This window comes from Lagopus muta, chromosome 1 (assembly GCF_023343835.1).
Source record: "Lagopus muta isolate bLagMut1 chromosome 1, bLagMut1 primary, whole genome shotgun sequence".
Lineage (NCBI taxonomy): Eukaryota > Metazoa > Chordata > Aves > Galliformes > Phasianidae > Lagopus > Lagopus muta.
Window position 1 is genome coordinate 118,046,778 of NC_064433.1, and position 25,710 is coordinate 118,072,487.

Below are 25,710 nucleotides of genomic sequence, written 5' to 3' on the forward strand. Positions count from 1 at the left end.
GCACATTCAATAGCCACTGGAATTATTTTTGTGCTTAAATACAAGACCAGATGTACGAAAAATCCTAAAATCAACAAACTGTGATAATGTCAGATCAAAATGCCATACCGTATGTTGGTGTGCTCTCTCTCCTTCCAGGACCACTTGTTCTTCCCTTGTCATACTCATAGCAGTATAACACTGCATCTTCCTCAACCACATTAAAACGCTTTCGATACTCCTGGTCAAGAAATGAGTTTGGAGATTCGGATCCTGTATGAACTGGTTTGCCCACTGTATGTCTGCCAACATCATCACATGGGAGATTTCCTTTTTCATCCCTTCAGTAAATAAAAGATATATTATATATTATATAATATATTTAAATAAGACATTCATTTTTAAAAACGTGAATATTTAATTAAAAATGTCAAAATGTCAGCATGCCACACAAGCAGCAAATATATACAACTGGCTAAAATCAGGATCACATATTATGTATTCGTATGTATGTATACGCTAGTTATCTTACATCTTTGCTCATTTGCTTCCATTGCAGATTGTATTTTAATGGTTTCTTTAGAAAAGAATCATACAAATAAAGTTGATGTGCAGCTATTCTTTTTATGATTTTTTTTGGAATATACTAGCACTTACTAACTTAGGGCAAGGAAATAATGTTGACTTTCAAATGTGCACTTCCAAATCAAACAGTTTTTTGAATCAATTTTTGAATCAAATAGTTTTAAGACATGGTCTTATGGTAAGTGTGGATAAATTCTGTCTAGTTTCTTACAAATTAACCTCTCAGCAAGAAGAACCTACAAGCATTTGACAGAGTTCTGTAGTAGCCAATTTGGGCCTCCAAGATGTTACAGATATACCTGTGCAGTAACAAAAAGAATGCATAACACTTTGTCATGAGCTGCTGTCCCAGGACAGAAATTTATTGCAAGCAGCATGCTGCACAACCTACACAGAGAACCCCAAGCAGATTACCCTCTCCTTGCACTAGGTAAAGAAGGACTCTGAAAAACTGCTGGTGTGGCTGTGCCTGGAGATGGCTGCAAAAGACCTAATCAGACAGTAATTTCTGAGCAGCAAAATGCATGGGAGGCTGCCAAGAGAGTAGCTGTGGCCTCATGCCCTCACTGTAGAGTTTCTGCCCCTCTAGACCATGTAAATACAAAGCTGACCCATACTTCTCTTTGTGCCCTGTAACCTTGTATGAGTACAAAGCAAAGCCAAGCAGCCATGGTGGAAAAGAAAGAGCCATCCTGAATAGGCCATGGCACTGAAACTACAGAAAATCTCTCCATCCATTGTACCTGCTCTGCCAGGCTTTCCCAGAGCAGAGATGGTGCTGATGAGGGGGAAAGGCACAGCTCCACGGGGCTGAAAGCTCGTTACTGTGACAGTGACAGGGGACACTGGCGGGAAAGCAACGGAGACTGATGTATCTTCCAAAGGCATTCAACAGACTTGACCAAGCACTAATTTGCTACCTGCAACTGTCAGTAACCATCACAAGAAAAGGAAGGGTCCTGCTATTTGTGTGTGGTTGTGCTGGAAGCTGTAGCATCTGTGGGTGTCACCACTAGGACAGCAGGGTTTGGGGTTTTACAATTTACATCAAAATGTCAAATCTTTTATTCTATTCCAGGAACAAATGGTGGGCATTTTACTTTTTAAAGTTCCCCCTTGGAACAGCAACAACAAACTAAGAAACGGATTCTGAACATTTTGATAATACCCAAAATAAAGACATGCTTAAATATAGTTAATCATAGACCAAAAAAACCTGATGAAATGTCAAAACAGATCATTCAGGAACACCGTACTGTATGTGGCAGCTTTGTGAAACGAACTACAGTTCATTAGGATTTATCTGGCAAAATAAAAAATGTGTAGCTTAAAGAACCTTGTGTTAATATGTGTTATCATGTTTCATCAGAATTGGCCCAAACTTGTGAATTAATAAGCATTATTTGATGGTATTAATAAATAGTCAAAATGCATTCTGAAGATACCAGTTTCTAGAGTTGAACTTAAAGACTGCTGAAATATGAATATCTAACAAAAATACTTCAAGGAAGAGGATGTGTTCCTTATTAAATAACAGAAATATTTCTGAGGTAGGAAATATGATTAGCACCAGTACAAAGGCATTATTTCTTTCAGGAGAGTACAGTTTTAGCTGCAAGAGTGGCAGGTCTTTGCCATGTAACTATACATTCAAAAAGTAAACAAAGACTGTTTTGGTTGGGGTTTCTTTCTGCAGTATTTTTTTTTAATCTCCCCAGAAATAAAACCAGACCAAGCAGCATATAAAGTAGGGATGAGGAAGGAAAACAAGATTCAGCTTATGAAAGCTTAAGAAAGGCCCATGGTATCATCTAAATCATGAAATAGAAAGTCACTTTCTTGCCCTGGAAGGTTTTTTCATCTCTCTGAAGAGTAAGAATTAATCACAGAATCATGATTTCTTCTCCCCACAAGGCAATTTAATTTGCCATCTACCTCACTCTTGGACAGCCCCCAGGAAATTCTTGTCAGCATCAGGTCACAAATCTTATTAATTGGCTAGAAGAGTTACTGGTAGTAGAGTCTAAGAAAAACTCAGGTACCAGAAAACTCAGGTACAGAAAATTCAGATACAAGAAAGGACGTGGTGCCCTTAACAGGTTTGTAAGAAAGTAAATTAAAAGAACAGCAAAAAGTAATCTAAAAATACATTGAGTGGATGTTCCGCATCTGATACAGAAACATTAAAAATGCTGGTCACTTGTAAATACATCTTTAGGCTTCCGGCTGGTTATTGCCGTCCTTATGGATACAGCTGTAATTCTCTCAGAATTTTAAGAAAGCAACATCCGTGTGTATTAAGAAATTTTACTGAATCATTTAGGAACGTGTGAAGGTAGGTCAATGAATCCCACACTAAGATGTAATCCTGAGAACTGCTCATACACTAATGAAATATGTTCAAAAAGGAAACTAGTAAAGCAGAACAAAACATCGCTTTCATTGTCAAAGCTGCAAAGTTTCTCGCTTTTAGCACAGCCTCCATTGTTGCATCACAGCTCTTAGGCAACGGAATAAACTCTTTTCATAGTTACATATATAGGGGTTTGGATAATTTTTCTCTTTTGAAGTAGGACAACAGTGTAATAGGCAATAGACTATTCTACATTTGAGAGAACAGAGTATTGAATTAGAGTACTGAACACTTTTTACCTGGGAACGTAAGGTTCTGTTGGAGGAGGTGGTATATAAAGATCCTGGAGTGCAGAGCTGTCTCTTTTTGTAGGTGTGCTGATAGTGCTGGATGGTGTAGCAACACTGCTTGTAGGACTTCTGGGAATAAGAGGCTGGTTCAAAGGAAAGAGAGAAAAAAAAATCACAGTTATCCTTAAATATAATTTACTTGTAACTGAAATAGCTAAAAAAAAAAATCTCTACAGCTCAGAAAGTTAAAGAAATAGCACTTCTAATCTTTTACATGATTTTAAAATGAAAAAAATAACACTTCTGTTTAGGGATGCGGATCTATGAATGGACACGTATTGTGCTTATAAAATTGACTCATCTGATCATATCTTACTTTTTTCCCCTTTGCACAGCAAGATTATTGCCAATGCTCATAAAAATAGTAATTAGTAGAGCCACTAGTGAAATCTTCATGAGTAAATAGCATATAGAATCCAGTGAATTGCTTAATTTAACTAACATTATAAAGAAAAAGTCTAGTGTTTACAGTAAATGTTCATAAGTAGGCATTAAATTGAATGTCGTCTCTCCCCATCTGTTCTACAGCTTAAGAATTAGCTGTAAAAGCTTTAGTTTTTGTCTGCAGGTGCTGTAAAGTCAGGTACAGCATCCTCAAGTGCTATGATACTGAATAAACTGGAAATTATTATTATTCTTCATTTTCCTAGGTAAACTTGTCACAAAGTAAATCACAGGTAAAAAAACCCCAAAAAGAACACAAACAAAACCAAAAAAAATCTGTACCCTTCTTGCAGAATAATAATGCGTCCTAGCTATCTTTCCCATTCAAACATGCCCCTTCCTCTTAATCACATCTTTACCTCTTTCTCAAATTAAGCATGATTTTCTCCTTCAACTCAACTATCTTGACTAGCTAAATAATGATTATCCATTTGAAGAATTTATTAAATCACTGTAGGACTGGAAATTGTAGCACAATTTCCTAGCACTCTCTATACAGATGCAAATACATAAAAACGAAATGAGAAGCAAACGTAGACTGCTGTAGTCTAATTAACAATGTCTGCCTAACGCTTCTTGGCTTGTCTGATAGATGAACTTAAGCAGAAGAAAATGCAAGTGAAGTACTGTCTGCTTGCACCCTAAAATTTAAATATAATATTAAAGAAATACTGAGTTTTGTTTTGTAAGAGTACATTCTCCTGCATCTTTTCGGAAGTGAAGTCTCTGAAGAAAAAGGTTTTGGGAAGACACAGTGTACACTACACCTATAATTTCTGAAGTTAGGAATTGCTGGAGAACACAAATATTTCATACTGTATTTATGACAGAGCTCTAAGCACTGACCAAATGGGTGTGCAGAAAGATCCTTCTGCCAGCACTATGAAGAACAGAGCATGACAGAGAAAGCACTGAGAGAATTACCAGTTTATATTTTCTAGATATTAACCTTGGTACCTATACTGCAAAAAAATCTCAAGAGCATGAACTTTTTCAAAGCACGGTCCTTTCACAAGATAGTAATGAGCCCTTGTAAATTTATGTTCATCAAGCAAGTATTCTCCATCACATCATTTTTTTTTTTTACAAACTGTATTTTAAGAAGAACACATGCCACTTAGGAAACCTCAGACATCTTTTAATTGGATTCTGTTGTGTGTTTTTTGTTTTGTTTTGCAGCGGAGCTGTGTTAGATTTATCTCAAATATAATAAACTTCATGTTAAAAAATGTATCATTAAAACTTATTACATCTACTTTTAAAATGATGTCTATAAAGTGAAACATATTCTCTTGCTGAGTGTAGAAATCTTTCCCCTATAAACAGTGATACTGCTAAATTCTTTTGTTGCTCAATAGAGTTAATATGAGTATTCTGTAAACACACCAGTGAAAGACAGCCAGTACTTACAGGAAGAAAGGGAGAAAGACACAAACACAAAACCAGACAGGTAAAAGACTTTACGACCAATAAAAACAAGCAGAAGACTGAAATCTACAAAAATAAGACTGAAGGTGGTGGCAAAACTGGGGGAAGAAGGAAAAAACCAACAAAACAAAACAAAAAAACCCAACAAAACGAACAAGGAAAACTCCTTCAGAAGAACAAAAACCTTATTGTTTAAATTTTCATCTGTGACACAGTAGCCACAGATGTTCTTGAACCACTTACTAAAGCCTTTATTTTCCCTTTCCAATGCCTTGCATTATTATGGTAAGTACACACTGCAGATTGTTGAGCAGTTTGTAGAATTATTTTTTCCTAAGCCAAGAGAATTTTGTTACCAGGATCATGTTTACACTTCTTAGGCCCAAAACATTGCTGTTTATAGCTCATACTGACAGGAGCATTGAGAGAGGATTTGCTCCTCTCCGCACTGAAGAGGAAAACAAAAAATTTTAACAGCAATAATTAATAGGAATTTATGCTTTCCGACACAAGGAAATTCATGCCTGGGTATAACTGTGGTCTGGGCTTACAATGGATTGATTAGCCCACACCCATTCTGAGCAGCTGCTGGGGGGCTACAAGACACAGGTAACGAATTCCCCGGAATTACCTGGGCTTAGCTATTTAAATGCTAATGAGATGTGTTTCATTTCTGGATTAAAGTTTTGCCGAAACCTGAGTATTCCACTATATAACATCACAAGATCTTGCAAGTACACAGCCCAGCTATATTGGTTGGCTTGCCCTCCAGAATAGTTTGCTGGGAGACTGTAAATCAATGGAAGTTGCATGTTTTTGAGAAATGCAAAATTTGGCTCATCTTTTGGCTAAGTGAGGTGATTAGAACACCAAGAAAAAAATAGAGCTCTAAAGGTAGAAAGTTTCCCTCAGACTGTTCCTATGTTAAATACTGGCATGTTTTCTGGAGTGAGAATTACAGTGTAGCTGGTAGAAGTTCTAATGACTGTGGTATCTCATGTAATTGCAATAGAGGTAAATCTTCCCAGGGCCCAGAAGCTCCCAAGAGGAGCTGTAATAAAATCTAGTACAAGAGAAAGCATAATCTTTTAGGATCACCCCAAAACACACTAGGGTATTTCACGTCTTTTACATATCTAAGTCACACTGCCAAATTCAATTCTTTGGATTATTTCTACAAAAGCAGAAAAGCTTTGCTCCAGAAAGACTGGAACAAAAGGAGAAAACTAAATTTAAAAACACGCCATCACTTTTTTTTTTTTTAAACCATCACTTAACCTAATAAATCAGTGAATTCTTTTAAAAGAAATGCAACGTGGTGAAAACATTCAGATGTGCTCCCCTGACAGTAGCTTCAACACACCAAGAACATTGCAGTAGTTACCACCTCGTGGATCTAGGAGTTCAGCTTTCATTTCATATGGAATTAAAAGTCTCAGGCCCTCCTTATTGAAAAGGGAGCTTTCAGAACCTTCAGGGTACAAGGTGCACCCTTGAGTCATTTTGCATTTCAATTCTCACCAATCATTTAGTTTAAGTCAATCAGTGCATCCACAAGAAAATCAGATCGCATCTATCCCATATGTCAATGGCAGTCATGTAGTGGACTATATTATGCCATGTAGGCACACTGAACATCATAGAACTCCAATTCTAGTATGTCTGATTTGGAGATAAGTATTATCACTGAGTTAACTCTCTTTCAAAGACTAGAACTTCCTCTGCTGCAGTCACTTTTGGCAGGCTGGCTAGGCAAGTGGGAATCCTGAAACAGCAATAAAACTAAAATGTTTTCAGGACCACAGATTTAAATACTTAACCCATGGGAATAACCTGACGGAGAAAGTTTAGAAGTTATAATATCAGAACTGGAATATCCTCAAAAATATCCCGCATAAAGCCCTACAGTGTTAATCCCCAATGACCAAAACAATATGCATGATTCATTACACTTTGGAGTATTGTTTCTCAAACATTCTGGATGCACCATCCTCGTTCAAAATTATTAGTCATCATGGATCCTCTACCAAATTGACAGCTGTCCAGAAAATAGAAAAACAACTTTACTTACAACAGCAAAGTTCTTCTATGAGAGAGAAATAAGTAAAAAGTTTCTATAATTACTGAGTGATAGTGCATATATACTGACTGCCCTATTCTGGTTAGGTCAGTCCTGTGGTCCCCTTCTCTCCTTCTTGGTATGAGGAGCTAGCATTGCTTTCCCATTCCCAAAATGAGATTGTCAGCTTTTTCTCTTTTATTGGCTTCTTTTTCCTCTAAACAATGAACGTGATTAATAATTAATATATACCATCTAAAATTCTTTTTAATGCTTTTTAAAACTCTTTGAACCTTTCATTAACTCCCTTGGTAGATGCAATATACAGTTTGAGAAACATTGCTCCATATAAAGGCATACAATTTTTAAAATATAAACAAAACCAAAACAATATTTTAAGTGGTAATATCTTTACACAGTATTTGCAGCAGTAAACAGATTTTACTGTTAATATATGTTTTCATATTGGACCAAGATATTATGATTTACTGAACAAAATGTTTCCAATAACAAACTTTTATAAGATGAACATGACATGAAGTAATGAAATTCTGTAACCAATTCAAACTCTGTAGAAAAACCCAGTCCAAATTAATTTTAACAATATTGCAAAAAGTGCTAAGTTTCCATGTAGTTAAGAGACAGCTAAGCAACTGAAGAGCCAACAGTTTAGCATTTTATCCAAATTTAATGATTAAAAAGTGTAAAGTCATTAATTCTAATTGTATATGATTCAAACAGAACATAACATTGCCTATAGTGGAATGAAAAGAGCAATATAATGAGGAAAAATACTAAATAATAATAAAGGTAGGATTTTCTCTCAGTTCAAGCACTCTGCTGTTACTGTTGCTTCTCAGGAGGCTGAAATGTTGAAGATAGCATAGTAGAGATGTGTAGAGATTGAAAATAAAGATTATTTTAAAATAATACAGATGCTGAGGTTGTGGCAATTCTTAACAGTAAAATTTAATCACATATATAACAGTACAGTGAACTATTTTAAATATACAAAATGTGACATTTAAATAAGTTTGATTAAGACTGTATCAGAATAGTGAAGTCAAAAGGCTTTTTCCGAGTCAAGACACAAGATGGCAGCTGGATCTGCCCCCAGCCTCACTGACATCAGTGAAACTGGCAGCACTTCATCCAAATTAGCTGAAGCGTGACCATTCCTTTTCAAGACACTGGATGAAACATCTTCACACCATAGTCAAAGTCTGGTTTCTTTTGAATAATTACAAAGCATTTTCCAGAAGTAAAAGATGGCTTTGCAGGCTTTGCTATCATGGTGATACCAACTTAGAGAATCTAAGATTCTTCTTCACTGAACCTTCCCCCTTGTTCAAACTGCACTTCAGAGAGCCTTCCTTTGAAACCTCCCAAGAAAAACTCAAAGTGGGAAGAAGAAATGAAAGAGACGATCTAGAGTAAAAGAGGTTTATTTATATTATGTTTTGAACTGCCAGCTGATTGCTCCGGGGACAGACAAAAATATGGAAAGTTCCAAGATAATTAAATCATCTCTATCTTGAATGAGAGAAGTTAAAAAAAAAAAAAAGAAAAAAAAAAAAAGATGAAACTTGTTTTTTTTGTTGAGCATATTCAGTAACAGTCAGAAGTACTAACATTGCAATCTGAAATACCAGTGTACCAGGGGAAGTAACTGAAAGGCAAATTTAGTAGGTCTTACGTTGCAGGCATAACATCTTCATATTTGTAGTACAATACCATATTAATGAATATCTTCATTGCAAAGGCAAAAAAAACCCACAAAAACAAAACAAAACAAAACAAAAAAAAACAAAAAAAACAATTCTCCAAGGCCATAGCTGTCTAATTCAGATTTTATAAAAGCAATGAAAAAAACAACATAGGCTGAAAATCCCTCAATTTCCAACATTCTGTCATGATTCCAAAGTGTGTTAAGGGAGAACTCTGATTACTGCAAGAAGTGGTATACCTGATAGATATTAAAAGAGACAATCATCAAGTGACTGAAAGCAAAAACCCAAACCACCTTATTTAATCAGGACACTGGGGGAGGAAAAAATGGATGTTTTCCTTTCACTACTGGTGGACCTTACAGATGGAGTTAATGAACTTGTACGTACACACTTGTTATGGTTAATAGCACAGCCATAGCTAGTTGTACTGTTTTCCTTTACATCAAGCCACTGGCAATAAGTTTCAGAACTGCTACACAGAATGGGTAGGATACTGGTTTGATGACATACCAAGTTACACCCCAAATTGATAAGATATACTGGTAGCACCTGCATACCGCCTGAACGGGAAGATTCCTCTAGGCTTTTCCCAGTTTATAGGCACACTTCCTATGGCTCTCTGAAATTCAGCTTTTCATGCTGCTTCAAATGGCAAACTTCATGTTCCTACATAGAATCATAAGCTAAACAAGCAAAATTCATTTTACCAATGGCTGAACACTATCCGTTTTCAGCAAAAATTAATTTTTAAAACCTTTCAAATGTTTCTCAATCTCAGTGTTTCGTATTTTAATAGCTGAAATATTTACGTTTGCTCTAACAACCATTAAAGATCCTCACAGATGGCATGCTTCAAATTCTTAGTTCTGTTTTTGTCAGCCCCCTTACACTGGGGCAAATTTACACTTTTCCAACTCAGTCATTGCAAGTTGTGACACCGCGTTTTCCTCTGTTCTCCTCATTTGCAGAGCCAAAGAAAAAAACTCAGCAAACTTTTCCAGATCCTAATCCACATTTTATTACAATTTCATCTCCCCAATTTATTCTAAAGTCTCTTGAGGCTTTCACTCACATTCTGTACTTTAACAGAATTATTATACTGAGTCATAACGTCTTTATAGCTTGTGTTCGTTGAATTATACATATGGTTCAATTAACTTAGCTCTGAGATGACAGCACAGTTATAACATCCTCAATTATTTCATGATATCCTAATATAGGAAAACAAATTATCATATTTTCCTCTGACTCCAAAGGAGATGGAAGTACTGCTCTTCCTTTTATCTTTTTTCCTGTTTGCTATCATTTTTATTTTGTCCTCTCTCACTAACTTCCAAGCACATGATTATGTGAATTTGGAACAAAAGTAATTTTGGAACAGCCACTATGTTACTTCAATCACAGAACACAGGATTTTTTGGAAGATTCTTTTTCCTAACATTTTCTGTCTTTTATAATAAACAAATACCGCAATAGAAAATTAGAAGCTATTAAAACATATTTTAATTAGCTATATTTATTATCTCAAATTTTATAATACTACCTCATATTTTAATAGCTATACAATGAATTATATTGTATTCTTTTTTTTACTGCTTTTTATTAATCAAGCATACAGCACCAATTTCACACTCAGGCTGCATTTAAACTTTAACACCAACAGACTCTAACATCTGCTCACCTCTCATTTGCATAAATTAACAACAAAAATCTCCTCCATATGCAGCCTCTGAAGTTTGTCTTCACGTCACCCTGGAGCTTTTTTTGATAATCTACTTAGGAAAACTGCTGTTTCTCCCACTAAAAATCACAAATTACAACAGACACACATGTACACCGCACACAGAAGTACTGAATGAGGTTCTGACCTTTTCCTGGTGTATCAGAATGGCGTCACAATACTGGGATTATCTCTTTAATGTTTAGCAGTGTCTCTATTTGTATTCATATTAGCCCAGAAAATAAGCCCAGATTTTCTATATCAGAAAAAAAAGCCAATAACGAACAAAAATGTCTATCTTTCACTCAACCTGAAAACATTACAGAAAACCTCTATGTAGACTTAGTTTCATCTTATCTAACAGAGGTAATCTTTATTTGATCTAGCTGTCAGCACTCTTTTTATCACCAAATGGAGAAAGAAGTATGTGTATGGTTCATCTTGCTGTCAACTAAGATAGATCAATTTAAAATTCATACAGATGAATGAAACAGTAACTGTTGTTATATTTAACTTTTATAAAGTTAAATAAGTTGAATAAAACCTTAGCATTTGCGCTGAACTAAGGATGCTGAGATGTAAATAAGAGCCAAATAGAACACACTAAAGGAGTTTTGTTTCTAGAACTGAGTGTGGAGTTTCAAACACGCTCACAACTTTGTCTCATGATTGCCTTCACTGTAACAGGACTGCAGGAATCCTCACATTCTTACTGGACTTTGTTTGGTGGAAATTGGTTTCCATCCAATTTCTTCCCACCCTTTTGATTTAATGGCCTAATTGCTAAGATCAACAGCTTGTCTCATAAACTTCTGTTGTGTGATCTTCAGTTGAATGATTCTAGAGGCAAATGATAAACTGAAGTTTACAAACTGAAACAAACTCACCCAAAAGGGATACAGAATGAAAGCATTTGATCTCATTTAAAGCAATGAAGCAACAATATGCATTTTTCATTTGTACTTATATTTTTACTAAAACTATGATAAAAAGCAGAGCCTTCAAGCATGGACATTCATACACACTTATGCATACAGATCAGCAATTTTATGTTTAGACACTCATGTGATATTCTTGGTTCAAAGTTTGTTACACATATTGTCAGTACTTGATATCTGAATGACCAAGACATCCCAATCTTCATAACCTTAGTCAGTTCCACAGACAATGAGGTATTCAATCATGATCAAATAAACGTATAAAAATATATAGCTGAAAGAAGTTCTTTGAGATATTAATTCTTTTTATGAATCTACCATTATTTTAAATGGCAAACACCACAGCCATTAGCAGTGGCATTTCCACATCTCATTTTCCTTTCTCTTGAACTATGTGGAAGTCTTTTCGCTCTCAAATGTACTTAATTTTAAATTAGACTTTTTACTGTGGCAATAAAAACGTACTGAAGAATGCATTCATTATGCAAAGAAAATAAAATTCTAAACATTGCCCTATCTGAACTGAATTTAAAAAAAGGGATTCTTTTTCAGTTCCATCTGTTGGTTACGTGCTTTATATCAGAGTGGAGATAACTTTTATTTCCTAGAGAAATCCATCACATTGACATTTTATCCTGGAGTGAAACATGAACGCTTTAATGAAACCATCCCATGGTTTTCAGCACATCGTAGGCTTACTAAAAATAAAGATCCAGCTGGTCATCCTGTACTAAATCCGTATGCAATGGTTCCTTCACAAGGAACACTCTGACAAACATGCAGATTTATTTGTATGGGCAAATTCTGCTGGTCATGTTGCTTTGTTGAAGAAAATCACCGCATATATTTTCCTACAATTCCATGACAGATCAAACTGAGAACTAAAGATCTCTTCCATATCACTTTCTTTGAAGTCGTACTGTATGGAGAACTTAACACGACGATAAACTAAAATCTATAAGTTCCGTAAGTATGCTTTCTTCCCTATGGCTAGAAAAGTCTTTGGGACTACTTTTCTGCCTTGAAAAGCACTGTGCTGATTACTTCTGAACTTTGACAAGTTCTACTAACAGGTTTAACTTCAGTTGAGCCTATGAGAACAAACTGCAGAGAAATCATTTCAGAAACAATTTTTCAAAGCATACAAGAGTAAATCCATATGCTGCTGAGATGAAGCACAATAAAGCATCACTGAGATAGTTTATAGCTAAAATGATGGTGTATGACTTATGATTAAGCTTCATTACCTGCAGAGCAAGGGGCTTCCATCTCATATTTTTCAGTAAAGCTGGTGCTGAGGTAAGCATGCTCTGAGGTCGCTTTTTCAAAGTTAAGATAACACCACTCGGATCCTCTCGTAGTGCATTCACCAAATTTTTCAACTGCCACCCCACCTGGTAACCAGTAAAATCATTACAATAAAATTGAGGTACAATATTCAATTTCTAACGTCCCTTTTTAAATACGATTAATAAAATAACATAATAGGAGTGTATATAAATTTTAAAGATAAACTCTAGAAATGTCAAAAAAGTTACTGCATAAAAATCATGTCAACTAAATTAATTATTATAATTCATTAAGATGGATATGCATAATTTCATGTTTTAGAATTAATAAACTACTGTTACTCCACTGTAAAAACACAGTCAAACCTCAAAGTGTTTTTAAGTTTGCTCTATACGCAGACTTTAGGGACTAGAAGGTTAAAAAGCCCTGGCTTCTGTTCATACACTTCAATTGAAAACTGAACAATTTATACTGTAGAGTTGCTATTTAAAGTCCACTAACCACATGCAGTCTTTCTAGTTGCTTATGCAAGCACAAACAAGAACAAATCTTCTACTCTTCACAGTGTTATAAAAATAAAATCAGAATCACAAGGCCTTTTCTTAAATAGTACTTCTTTCATGATGATTTCAGAAACAAATAGCAAATTAATGACAGAAGTACAGTCTAGCCACTACTTCAGTATTAGACCAAAATACAATTTTCCCAATTGAATTACAGCATGTTGAAACGTTCTAAAATTAAAAACTCGACTAAAGTGGAAAGTAGCAGGCTTTTATTTCTAAGAAGAGGCTAGAGTTTTCTGAATCATTCACTTTGTATCGTTGAGAAAAAGTTCTTCAAATATTGCAACAGTACAACTGATGGCAACAGCATCTGTCTAAATAAAGCCCAAGTTCAGATATCTAACTTGAAATGGATAAAGACATTGCATCCTTGCATCTTCAAGTTTGGCACACAGAGTGATAGCACACAGAATCATATGTTCCTTGAAAATTGTAGCCTGATATTTAGAAAGTGTTTATTTTGGTAAATTCGACAGTTTTCCTAACTTTATCCTATAAATTTATAAGTGTGCTCTCATGTTATTTAAAGGATCACAGTTGCAAGTATTTGTCTGCTTTCAGAATTTATGCAAGAACCACGTTAAAAAGGAAATTATAAAGTTGAGATGAGAAATTCTTTCCAAAAGAACTTCTAGAGGTCTGAAGTGGTAATGTTACACTATATCATACCCACACATTTGAAATGATCAAACAAGCAACATGAACAAACACAATGCAGATGATCCTTATCATCAGTATAGTGATATATGAAACAAATATATCTGTAACCTATTTTTAAGGTACGTTGTTGCTACTTTTTTTTTTTTTTTTAAACCTTATTTCCCATTACACCAAAACTCACTTTGTTTCTTTAACATCACTGATTTTAAGAGCTGATACTCTCACATAAACATGCAACTAAAGCCAACAGTAACACATCAACAATCCTGTATCAAAAACATGGTTCAAACTTCACTTTTGTTCAGCCACTGTGAACCTACCTGTCTTTTTCCACCACAGAAAACTTCAATATATCCAAGATGTACTTCTACAGCAATATTATTGTAAACAAAGAAACAGGATATTGGCAACACTTATCTTTTTTGAATATTTTCCAGCTTCCACAGAAGACTTCCAAACATGCTGGAATTCTTATTTTCAGTCCCCTGTATTAGGGATATGGCTATTATATTTTGAATATAATTAAACATGAACATAGTCAAGTTTAGCTCAATACCTACATTCTGCCTGAAGTCTCCATCCTCTTTCAATAGCATTGAAACCAAGTTTCTGCAAGTATAATCTTTGTGCCTTAATATCACGATTTCATAAAAATACAACACTGTTTTCAGAGACTTCCACTGCTTATTAGAAACAATCTATTACCTACAGTTCCATAGCATTACACTGGACATCCATATGGTTTCATTTGCTCTGTGCTACTCAAAAGAAGAATTAGAAGCCCATGGTTCATGTAAGGTATCTGTTTGTAAGCTACTGATGCCTAATGTAACAACTGAAGACAGACTTACAGAGAGGAATACTTCTACTGAATAAAGAAGCACAGGGAGCCTGGAGGAGAACATGATGTGACCCTAGCTACAGAATCAAGCTGCAAGGTTCTTGCCATTTAAGTTGATAGGATGCTGCGTGGGAAAGCTGTGCTTTAAAGCCATCTGTTTATCACTGAAACAGCCAGAGAGATATAAATAAAATTGGTTTCTCTTGCTAGTAGCTTTTAAACTATTTTAAATGCAAGTTCATACTTTGCATAGATAAACAATAAACAATATTGTATATTTCAACTAAGCTTTACATTGCTATAAATGGAAGATTATCTAGTCTCTTTATGAGAATTAGGGGATTAAAGTAAAAAAAAAAAAACAACAACACTTCAAAGCACTAGATCTGATGTATTCAATTTAGAAGCTCATGAATAGAAACAATTTTACTTAGTTTTCATTTGAAATCTCTGGGTTTACTACGAATTTCAAATGCTGTTCATCCTCTGCTTTTATTTGGTTTCTTGACCGGAGCTTTCTGGCAGGTTCAGGCAGTCCTTGGCCTTTTTTCCACCGTCTGAACAGAAATGATCATATGGGTCTAAGAGGAACAACTAACTTAAGAGAAGGTCCACAACCAACTGAAACAAACTGGTGCCCAGGAAGGAGTCATGGTCTTCATTTCCCACACTGTTTAGATCCCATCAAAATTCAATTTGATAGGAACTATGCAGAAGCAATTTTATATGAGGTTAAGCTGATAGGAGGAAAAGGCAAAGAATATATCTGGAACTGAAAATGTTTTTTTCAGAAATTTGCTTTAGAGATATGTAATCTAAACTTCTAAGTATGATTTGAATTTATTCTCTCTGGCCTCTCCTCAGGATCTGCAGTTTTCTCATTACCGTCACAGTTGTCAATTCTCAACTTCTAATCATCAAGATTTTTTGGCACAGCTTTCAAAGTCCCTACCATATCCTTTATCTTGCCCATGTACTGCAAACACAGACAGTAATGAGAAAGTTTCCTCAATGGTTTGGGAGATGAAGAGAGGATTATTTTCCAGGCCACCTTTCTCAAGGAATTTTCTAATCAGGGAACTATACTGGCCAAGCACTCAGTTACAAAGATAAGAAAGTCCCTGTTGTTAAATTGCATGTCATCAAAAAAGCTGTGGCCAGATGTTTCTTCAGTGGCAGCTTAAACCCAGCCTTGAGTTTTGCTGTGCTGTGTCTGTGTCCCCCAATAGGCTGCCAGCACAGCTCAGCACTGAGTGCAGGGAGGGGGTTTGGAGGAGAGTGGAGAAGGATGAATGCTACTCAAGGAGCAGCAATGGAAGGTAAATACAAAGATGGTGGAACTTGGAGAAGAGAGATAGGAGAGAGCACCACAGGTTGTCATGAGTGTAGGTGCCCTTAGATGCATTACTAAATAGCGTACAGTCTGAAAAAAATCCAGAAAAGATTGTTAAAGGAGACTACAGAGCTGCAGCAGCAATTAAAAGCAGCATGTAAATCTAATGCAGACTGAAACTAAATCATATGGAGGTGAAATTATAGCAAAATGATAAACAGAACAGAATCCACGCTTTTACAGGCATATTCCTGTTCACAGGGTCACCAGAAGCCAATGAAAGTCTATGTCAGACATTCTGCTTCCATGAAAACCGCTCTTTCTCCGCAGATATGTTAATTCATTCCTGAATTGCAGATTTGCAAAAAGGGGAAAAGTACTAATTTTTTTAACACTTTTTCTTTAAACGTAGTATTTTCCTGCTAAATATAAACTGCAAAGGGGTTCTGCTATTTTATTGCTAAGTAAATATGGAAAATCCATTCTGCCATTTAATTTTAAAAGGTTACTAGAACAGAAAGATAATAAAAATTCTTATTCTTTTGGTGCTTGCTGTAAGTGGAACGCAGCCAGAGCTCTTTGACGTATCAACCATTACAAGATTCAACCTTTAATCATTTTTGAGCTAACAAAAATAGAATTTCTAGGAGGAAAGCATATTCACCGTAGGAATTTTTTTTTTAATAGAAACCCCCTTTCACCCACCTTGCATTTTATAGATAAAAAATAGCACATAAGAAAAAATCCAAGCCCTAACAAAATAAAAACACACTGCACTTCAAATCATTGTCTATCAAACATAGCTAGCTGCTGAGCAAGTCTGAATATGACAAGGAACTATCTGGCTTCATGCTGTTAAATTTGCAGATTGATTTTCATGAACACTGACCACCACAACTGAGGATGGTCAGCTGGCAGCCCTGTGAAAACAAATACCTCAGTAGAAATCCCTTCTCCCAGCTGCAGATGCCTGAAAAGGTTAGAAAATAATGGAAGGCCATAGGTCTTTTGCCTCCAGAAAACATTATGAGGTGAGGAAACCACAGAAGGATGTTTGTAGCGCATGGACTACCGCAGAGATGAAAGCTGTATCTGTATGTGGTGAGAGAAGTAGTGTCAGGAGGGTAGCAGATGTCTTTCAGGGATTTATTAGGCAAGCATAATAATGAAATCCATGCTTATGTAACAGTTTTCTCCCAGAGAAGAGAGATTCATAGTATTGTGATTGAATTTACTGTAATTTTAATTAAGGAGTACTTCTGCTTTATTATTTAAATGAATATGATTATATTTTATCCACTGTTACAGAATTTAGTTCCTTTCACCCCTAGAACATTTCTGATCACACCACTCTGTATTGTTGTCTGAAGCCACAACAACCTAGTTTGCATACAGATATTTCACAAATATTTGATCAGTGACTAGGAATGATTTTTGAGGAAAAAAAAAAATGGGGGAGTGTTTCCCTGTTACAGGATATGACCAAAAATAAAATAAAATAAGGGTAGAATTCAGTTTGCTTGGTTTTTATGCTTCTCTGAAGTCCGAAGCACCTTTTCTAGCTTCGTACATGGGATTCCCCACAGCCACCTGCTGCCTCCAGCATGATGGCTGTAAGGTTCCTTTCTCTTGAGCCAGGGGTGCAGACCACCACAGGAGACAGACAGGCTCTGGCAATTTGGAAGGCTTTCACTCAGTCTTCCACCCACTCAGGAAACATGAATCTCAGCATTATTTAGACTCAGTCTAAATAATTCAGTCTTTCAAGCTCAAGCACCAAGGTGTGTGTAATGTCAGGTGCAAGGTCTTTCCTTAGGCAAAGCATCATTCTGACAATAATACATGGATAAGATGCACAGTCATTCTGCTGGCAAGAAACCATCAGTGCATTGCACTGGGAGCAGGGAAACTAGGATTCCAGTTCCAATTCCCAGTGATCACTTTTGTGCCATACAAATATAAGTTACAAGTGTACTGCAGGGTGTGAAATCCACCCTGTGGTGAGCAGGCCCTACTTCTTCATTACCCAGAGTACAGTACAGACATTGAACCATTATGAATAAAGATGCTGCCACTTGGCCTCATCTCCAGATGCTCCCAAGGAACATAGAGCTTCATTTCAGTGAGGCTCCTCAAGGGACAGATATTTCGGCATACCCAGGTGGCCACAGGGAAGAGATCAAGAAACTCCAAGGCTGAGTAGGGAAGTGCTGATAAAAACCTAATCAGGTGCAGACATTTTGTATGAGCTGAGGGCTCAGGAAGGCTTTAGGCAGACCAGATCAGACCCCAGTTTCTCACAGATTACTCTTCAGTATAGCCATGAGAGGCCTCACTCCTCATGGCATAAAGAGTAAAGTTCTCCAGCAGAAGGAATGTGCTCCTCAGGAAGAACTGCAGTATTAAGCCATCACAGCCACATCGCCCCTACAGTAATTCTTTTGTGCATTTACATCACACAACGAGAATTTGAGGCATGCTTGTGTATGTATTGCATGTTCTCATGTTTAAATTCCCCAAATGGTTGTCCTGGAATTAAAATAAGAAATACACATAAACATACGTGCTTACACACAAATAAATATGTATATATTTCCATGTTAAATTAACATTATGACTACTTAATATTTTAGAAAGATTCTATGGAATCAATAATTCCAACAGTCTTTGACCCCTGCTCTTCAATGTATAAATTCACTGAGACCTGCAGCTGTCCTACAGCTCAACAGTGCTTGAAACAGGTCTTCCTTGAAACTGAATCATGTAGTGAAAATTAATTATCTAGTTTACACAGAAGTTGCAATGAAAAAGTTAGTCTTTAAAGGTTACCAATAAACCAAGCAAACTGAAAAAAAACACACAAAACTAAAAATCAAGCCAAAACAAAAGCCTTTAATTAAGCTGAAAAGTTATGTAGCATCATTTAGCTAAAGGAAGGAGAGGGATGGAGAGTTAAAGGAAATTGCCATAGTAAATCATTCATCATTTAGCTATGAGAGTTCTTTTTGTTCCTGTTTCATTTTACTGCTATTAAATTGATCATTCATAGCTAATGTGTAGCATTCAAGCCACTGAGGTGTTCTAAGCCAGTAATGAGTTTTTTGTTTCTTTTTTTAATAACAATTTATATATTCAGAGCACATAAATTCAAATCAAGCAGAGAATTTCCTTGCTTTAATTTTCCCTCCCTCATGACACGGCATTAACTTGCTTTTCCTACTGCTTTGATCCACTTCTACAATTATCACCATCTCACACTCCCTCACTGTCACCTCCCAGCTTCATCAAAGTTAATGAATTATGCAGCAGAAGATCAGGCTGGAAGCTGAAGATCAGCTGTGTAACTTACACAGCTGCTATCTGCACGCAGCACAGAGGTATTCAAAACCACTGAGTCCTAGCACATACACGGCACAGGTTGTGCACTGCTATGCTATCAGTCAATTTATCTGTATGGCTTTGAAGACGTCGCCTTATCCTTTGTTTGCTTTACTACAATGTACTTTAATTTTCAGCAATCTCAGTTAAAAGGAAGATTCTTAGGAGCAGAATAATCCTTGTCCTTCTTTCCAAATTCACGTACCTGACCTTAAACTAACAGCAAGCTTTTTAGCTTGTTCATAAAGGACAAAAAGTTCAGCACATCTTCTACAGGCACCAACATATTTAACAACTGGAAAATCTGATTCTACATCTGTCGTCTACTTGGGCATAAAACATAAGCTCTAATCATGGATTTCATACATCAGACTAAGAAATTTTGAAAGAATAATTTTAACTTCAGAATTTACTTTTTTTTTCCACTACTAAGGACATCCTGCTTACATTGTAGTTTAATCTCCTGGAAATACAAATCACAGCAACATTAGTGGAGAGTAATAACCAGAGCACGAATATATAAATTATTTGAATAATATACATGAATATATATGTATATAAGATATATGTTTGTGCTCTGGTTATGTATATGTTATATATATATTTAAATCAGAAATATATTCGTAAGGTTTTTGGCAGCATACTGTATTTAAATATTTCTGTTGGAGAAGTTAATGCCATTTAGAGAGCCTCTTATAGCTGCTTTTTTTTTTTACCACATTACTCATCTGGTACAGGAAATAAAGCAACTGAACAACTGTATAAAAAAAAAAAAAAAAAAAAGAAATATTAGAACACATACTCCTAAAGAAAGTTTTGTCCAGAAAGATGAATTTAGCAATTAGTATACAAGGACACTACACAAAATACTGCAGCCATTCTTAGCAGGTATACCCATATGAGTATGGTCATAAGAATAGTTTACTTGAAAATACTTGATTTTTCTATGGAATCAGAAAATTGGTTATCACCAGTGGTGAAACTATGAAGGCCGACCAAAAACATCTACAGAAAAGTCAACTGCTTCTGCACTAGAATTCTTAATGCTACTACAGTTTCTAAAATGGACATTAGACCCTTCAAAGTCAACCTAGATGTGGTGTCCACATCATTCATTACAAAAGAATATTATTTTTCTAAAGAAAAATAATGGAAGAAATCAACAATCTGATGAATGGCTATTCATATGTGTTGATCTAATCACATGAATGAACTACCAGAGCTCAGTGATAATACAGCTGTCTATTCAGAAGTTAGAGCCAGGACAGAAAGCTTCAAGAGAGCTTTAGGATGCAGGATGTGGCTACAGGTCTTCATGACTGCAATCAGTTAGCAGAAAAAATTTCCAGGAATTCCATGCACTCGCATTGAATCACATCTAAATCCTAATTAAGAAAAGGCATCTCTAGAACCAATTTCTTCTATTACTTCCTCCAAGGCCTCTAGTCATCAAGCAGCTGGACTTCTATACGGCTACAATAAAAGCATCCTGATCCCACAGTTAAGGTTTATCACACCAAGCGTATGTGCTTTAAGTGCTGTGACTACACAGCAGAGGGTACAGACCAGGTGCTTTGGAGCATGCATCAAAGAGCACACTGAAAGTTGGATGTGTGTATCCAGTTCACAAGTCCAATCCTGACGCTCACCAATACTGAACCAGTAAGAAGCAATTTCTACCACACTTGTGATTTAAGGTTAACCCTTCCAGGGTTTCCATTTCAAGGCATGGGTTTAATGCTTTCTGCTAAGCTAAATAAGCGGTTTGACTTCAGGTACAAGCAGTCATGTATTTTTGTTATCAGCTGGGAGACAGGTAGCTGCTGAAAGGCACAGTATGGCTTTCTGCTGCAAATGACCTAATTTCACTGGCTGGTGGCAGAGGTGTGCAGTTAAGCGTGAGAATTTCATGTGGAAAGAGCAAAGGGAAATTATTTAAAGTTGAGCAGAAACAAGATGCAGCGTGTGCTGGCCAAGCTTATGGTGGTCTGTCTAACAAATGCAGCCATGACCCAATTGTTGCTTCATTTGCCATGACAGAGTTAGAAGTGCAAGTGAATGGCACTGCATACTTTTTACATAAAAATAAGGCTGCACTAAGCAAAGTAGTATATGCATTTCACACATCAATTTATCTCTGGGGCTTGTTCAAAGTTGAAGACATATTTATCAGGTAAGAACATCCAGAATTTGTGCTACTGAGTGGTGCTGCTCAAGTTCCACAGGTCTGAGAAGAAGCATGGGGAAGTTCTCCATGAAAAGATGTATTATCCATGGAGTCTGAGCATCCTTTCTCCCTGGAGAGTATTTCTTGGAAAGCACAACATAATTCACCTGCATTTGTCAAATTTGTCTCTCATTCTCTCATTTATACTAATATAAAAATGCTTGATTTGCACTCATCATGGAAAAATAAAATAACCTTCCCCTACACATTCAATTTCTGCAATATCACACTGCTAACATTTGGGGTATAAAATAATGCATTTATGTCAGTACTTGCACATCTATGTTAAAAAAAAAAACCAACCAAACAAAAAACCACTGTGTAAAAAAGAGATCATGAATAACATCACATGATCTCAACATAGATTCCAACATGTTTCATTCTGAGAGGATCACAGCAGTTCAGTTCCTTTATCAGTACTGTGCAACAGGGATGAAGTAAGAATAAAGAACTGAAAAATTGAGAGGGAATTTGGAGGACAGACTACAGTTGCCAAAAATCACAGCATGGTCCTCATACCCTGACAAACTACAAAGAGTTCAAAACAGTGCCCTGCAGAGAACCAGATTATTTTAAGAAAGACTTCCATTATCATATCTGAGTATACCTAAAAAGCTTTTTGCTCTAAATCCCACTTATCAAATTTTCCTGTTTACATTTATGAAATCATTATAAACAGAGGAAGTCCAAGGATTTGGAAAGCATTACAATATGATCTAGGAGATAGCATTTTATCTCATCATCATTAAAAGCACATGCATAAGAGCTATAGAAGGATGTTGAGGAAAAGGTGAATTTCTTTTGAACATTTATGATTTTGCTGCATTGTTTCATTATTCAAGTCAAGCATCATAAAGGAAAAAAAAATTAGTTTAAATGAAAGATGTTAGCAGAAGCTGTTTTGTGAGGTTTCAAACACTTGACATCAAAATCTTGGCTATCTCCTCTGCTGTCCCCTTCCTTGCATTTTCTAGATCACTTTTCCTCATAGACTCAATAGACATATTGTTTCCTTCAAAGCCAAACTAACAAGGTCTTACAGGAAATATCTGTATTGAGAAAAACCAAGCCCAGATCTGAAAAAACAAAAAAACCCAAAGAACTGCAAAACAATGCGGAAAAACTGAATAAGTAGCAAACATATGAAACATTTTTGTAAAATTCTAAGATAGATAGTTTTTTTATGGTTTGCTTTTTCTCCAAATGAAATGGTATCTACTCCAAAATTCATTTCATGTGCATACAGTCCAGAGTTTCATATGTGCCTCACGTTTAGTATTTCCTATCAGCTGGAATTTGCTAGCTCCCCAAAAAAACTGAGTCTGTGGAGGTTGAACTGCTCATTGCTCACTGAAACTTAAAAACCTGTTCCTTTCTTTTTCTATGCAAGAATTAAGTTAGGATAATATCTGGAAAGATTTCATACTATTCCTATATGCTTTACTTTACAGAAATGCAAGATTCAGTCTTGTAAATACATCCATAATGTTTCAGATGAATTTTAGTAACATCTCAAATTTTTTGAACTGTAAATGCAAAAATAATTTCAGCAACCAACTCCTTCTGACCTGGCTCAGTTCCTAAGAGTCCAAAGGAGTTCCTACATTAAAGAACGTACCATAGCAAAGGTAGGTGTTACTTACATGAGTCCAAAAAATCTACACATAAAACACAGTAGCTTCTACATGAAACAAGTCAAGAAACAATTCCTCATATTTGCCTATTTTGCCAAACTGAACAATGTTTTTCCCATCATCTTTATTTACACACATTCTGATGAGTTTTAGCTAATTAACAGCAAGTGAAGAAATCCACATCTATCGTGCCATACCATAATTGTATGAAATCCGTGCCATATCACAGTTGCTTTAAGGTATAAATAACATGCAAAAATCTTCTCCTAAACTTAAAAACTATTCATAGGAGATGACACAACAACAGCCTGTCATTCAGGAATCCTGCTTCTCAGTGTATACACCTAATGGCTTCTGCTTTCAATAGTTTCTGCACAGACTGATCACTTATGCAATCAGAAAGAATACTGCAAACAGTAATAACTCACGTTTCTGCACTTTCAGTTGACTAAATGAAAGATTATCTTGGGGCAAAATACACTCTTGAATTATATATAGGAAGAAATGCAAGCACTGAAGTACAGTGAAAATTCTGAACTGCCTCAATAACTCCTTTTAGTTTGCCTTGGAACTGTTTTAGAAAGCCAGGCTTTTAAAGGAGATTAAAAATGGAATTTACATGAAAGTTTAAGGGAATGCAGTTCTTTGAATTCTAATGGAAGAGCTATGCCTTTAGTTACAGAGCTACATAAAACACTCTAACCTGCAAGACAAAACTGACAGAAGATTCAGCTATCTAACATCAATAAAACACAGGTTAAAAGGGACATTTTTCTGAATATTAACTTTTAATTGACTTTAGGCCTAGTTTTATTATTTCTTTGTTTTAAAAATTCAAAATATATTTACATTCCAAGCTTCCTGCCAGTAAAAGTGGAATAAATCCTGTTACACATATTTTCTTACAACACAGCAAAAGACTTGGGTAATCATGTGAAATCCTTTGATTTCACTGCCAGATGAAATACGATGAAAATAAAGCACTACTGCAGCAAGCAAAGAGAGGATGTCAGTAGAGAACTTACAATTAGTTGACATCCAGTATTAGGATGCTTGCACTAAAAAAAAAATAATAATTTAAGTCAACTTAAACTATTTGCCTAATTTCAGAATCCTCATGATTAAAATGTAAACCTGGTAAAAAGTGTTAGTTACCAGGTTGAATTTGTGAAATAATTACATGGATCTCCTCATATGTATACTAATACTTTGAAACACACAGTACTGAAAGTTGGGTATTAATTTTGATAGCACACATTGAAATGCCAGAAGAAAATATGGAAGAAGAGAACTTCAAAATAATTTTTTGAAGTTTCCTTCCTTTTCTTTTTGAAGCTTGATTCTCCAATTACAAGACATTATCCTAAGAACACTTACAGGTGAACAATACTTTACAAGACCTACCCGCAGTTATTTCTGTAACTTGTGTAATACTGAAATGATATGTACAAGAAGCAACTGCTTATGACTGCAACTACTGAGCAGTATATGAAATTTGAAACAAATAATTCAATAAACAGAAAAGTTATAAAGAAACATCTTCAGAATTCTTCAATTCCAAAGCAAGAATCACTATAAGTGAGAATACTTCTCACAAAAACAGATACCTAGAACTGTAAGTTAAATTCCTCATGATAGTGTACAAAACAACTGATTAAAACTTTTGTCAAAAGAAATAAAAACCCCCAAAATAGATTTTTAAAAAGTCAATACTTGTAGAAAATATTGAATACTTTGGCTCCAGAAATTGGATGAATGTAGTATACCTTTGTAAAGGTAATACAGAAGGTGTTATTAAGTTTTACTGTGCAAAGTCAACAGTAAAACACAAGGATGTTACCTGCATATAGTATCAAAGTTGCCAATTATTTTTTGATAAAATGAAGAAGGAAAATATGCAAATGTATGATATAGCCTATTTCCATACATAACTTTTACATCAAATGTTACCTCTTAAGAGCTTCTCTAAGCTCCCTATGTTTCTCTTTCCTAGAATTAAAATCAACTTTACTTTTTTTTTCCTGCACCTCTCAAAATATAGTTTCACTGATGCAAAAGCCAAAATACCTAAATCCTACACTCAGAATTATATCCAGGTATGAAAGAAACCTCATCTTAAGCCCTGCCATAATGCTTTTATTAATTGTTTTAGGAGTAAAAATCTGATCACTTCATCAAATAAATGCAGTATAGAT

General features: G+C 35.6%; 1 protein-coding gene across 7 annotated transcripts in view; it reads right to left on the reverse strand.

Annotated features, from left to right (window-relative positions):
• The window catches only part of CNKSR2 (connector enhancer of kinase suppressor of Ras 2), a 208,296-nt gene that overhangs the window by 84,309 nt on the left and 98,277 nt on the right, over positions 1-25,710 (reverse strand). For 3 of the 7 annotated variants that reach the window (XM_048955174.1, XM_048955223.1, XM_048955208.1), the window contains exons 9-12: positions 14,520-14,587; positions 12,834-12,990; positions 3,217-3,350; positions 109-320 (exon numbers count right to left, since the gene is read on the reverse strand). In XM_048955174.1, the coding sequence (XP_048811131.1) occupies positions 109-320; positions 3,217-3,350; positions 12,834-12,990; positions 14,520-14,587 (571 nt within the window). The remainder of the gene's footprint in view (positions 1-108; positions 321-3,216; positions 3,351-12,833; positions 12,991-14,519; positions 14,588-25,710) is intronic. The other 4 variants (XM_048955191.1, XM_048955198.1, XM_048955217.1 and 1 more) reach the window with 2 other exon arrangements.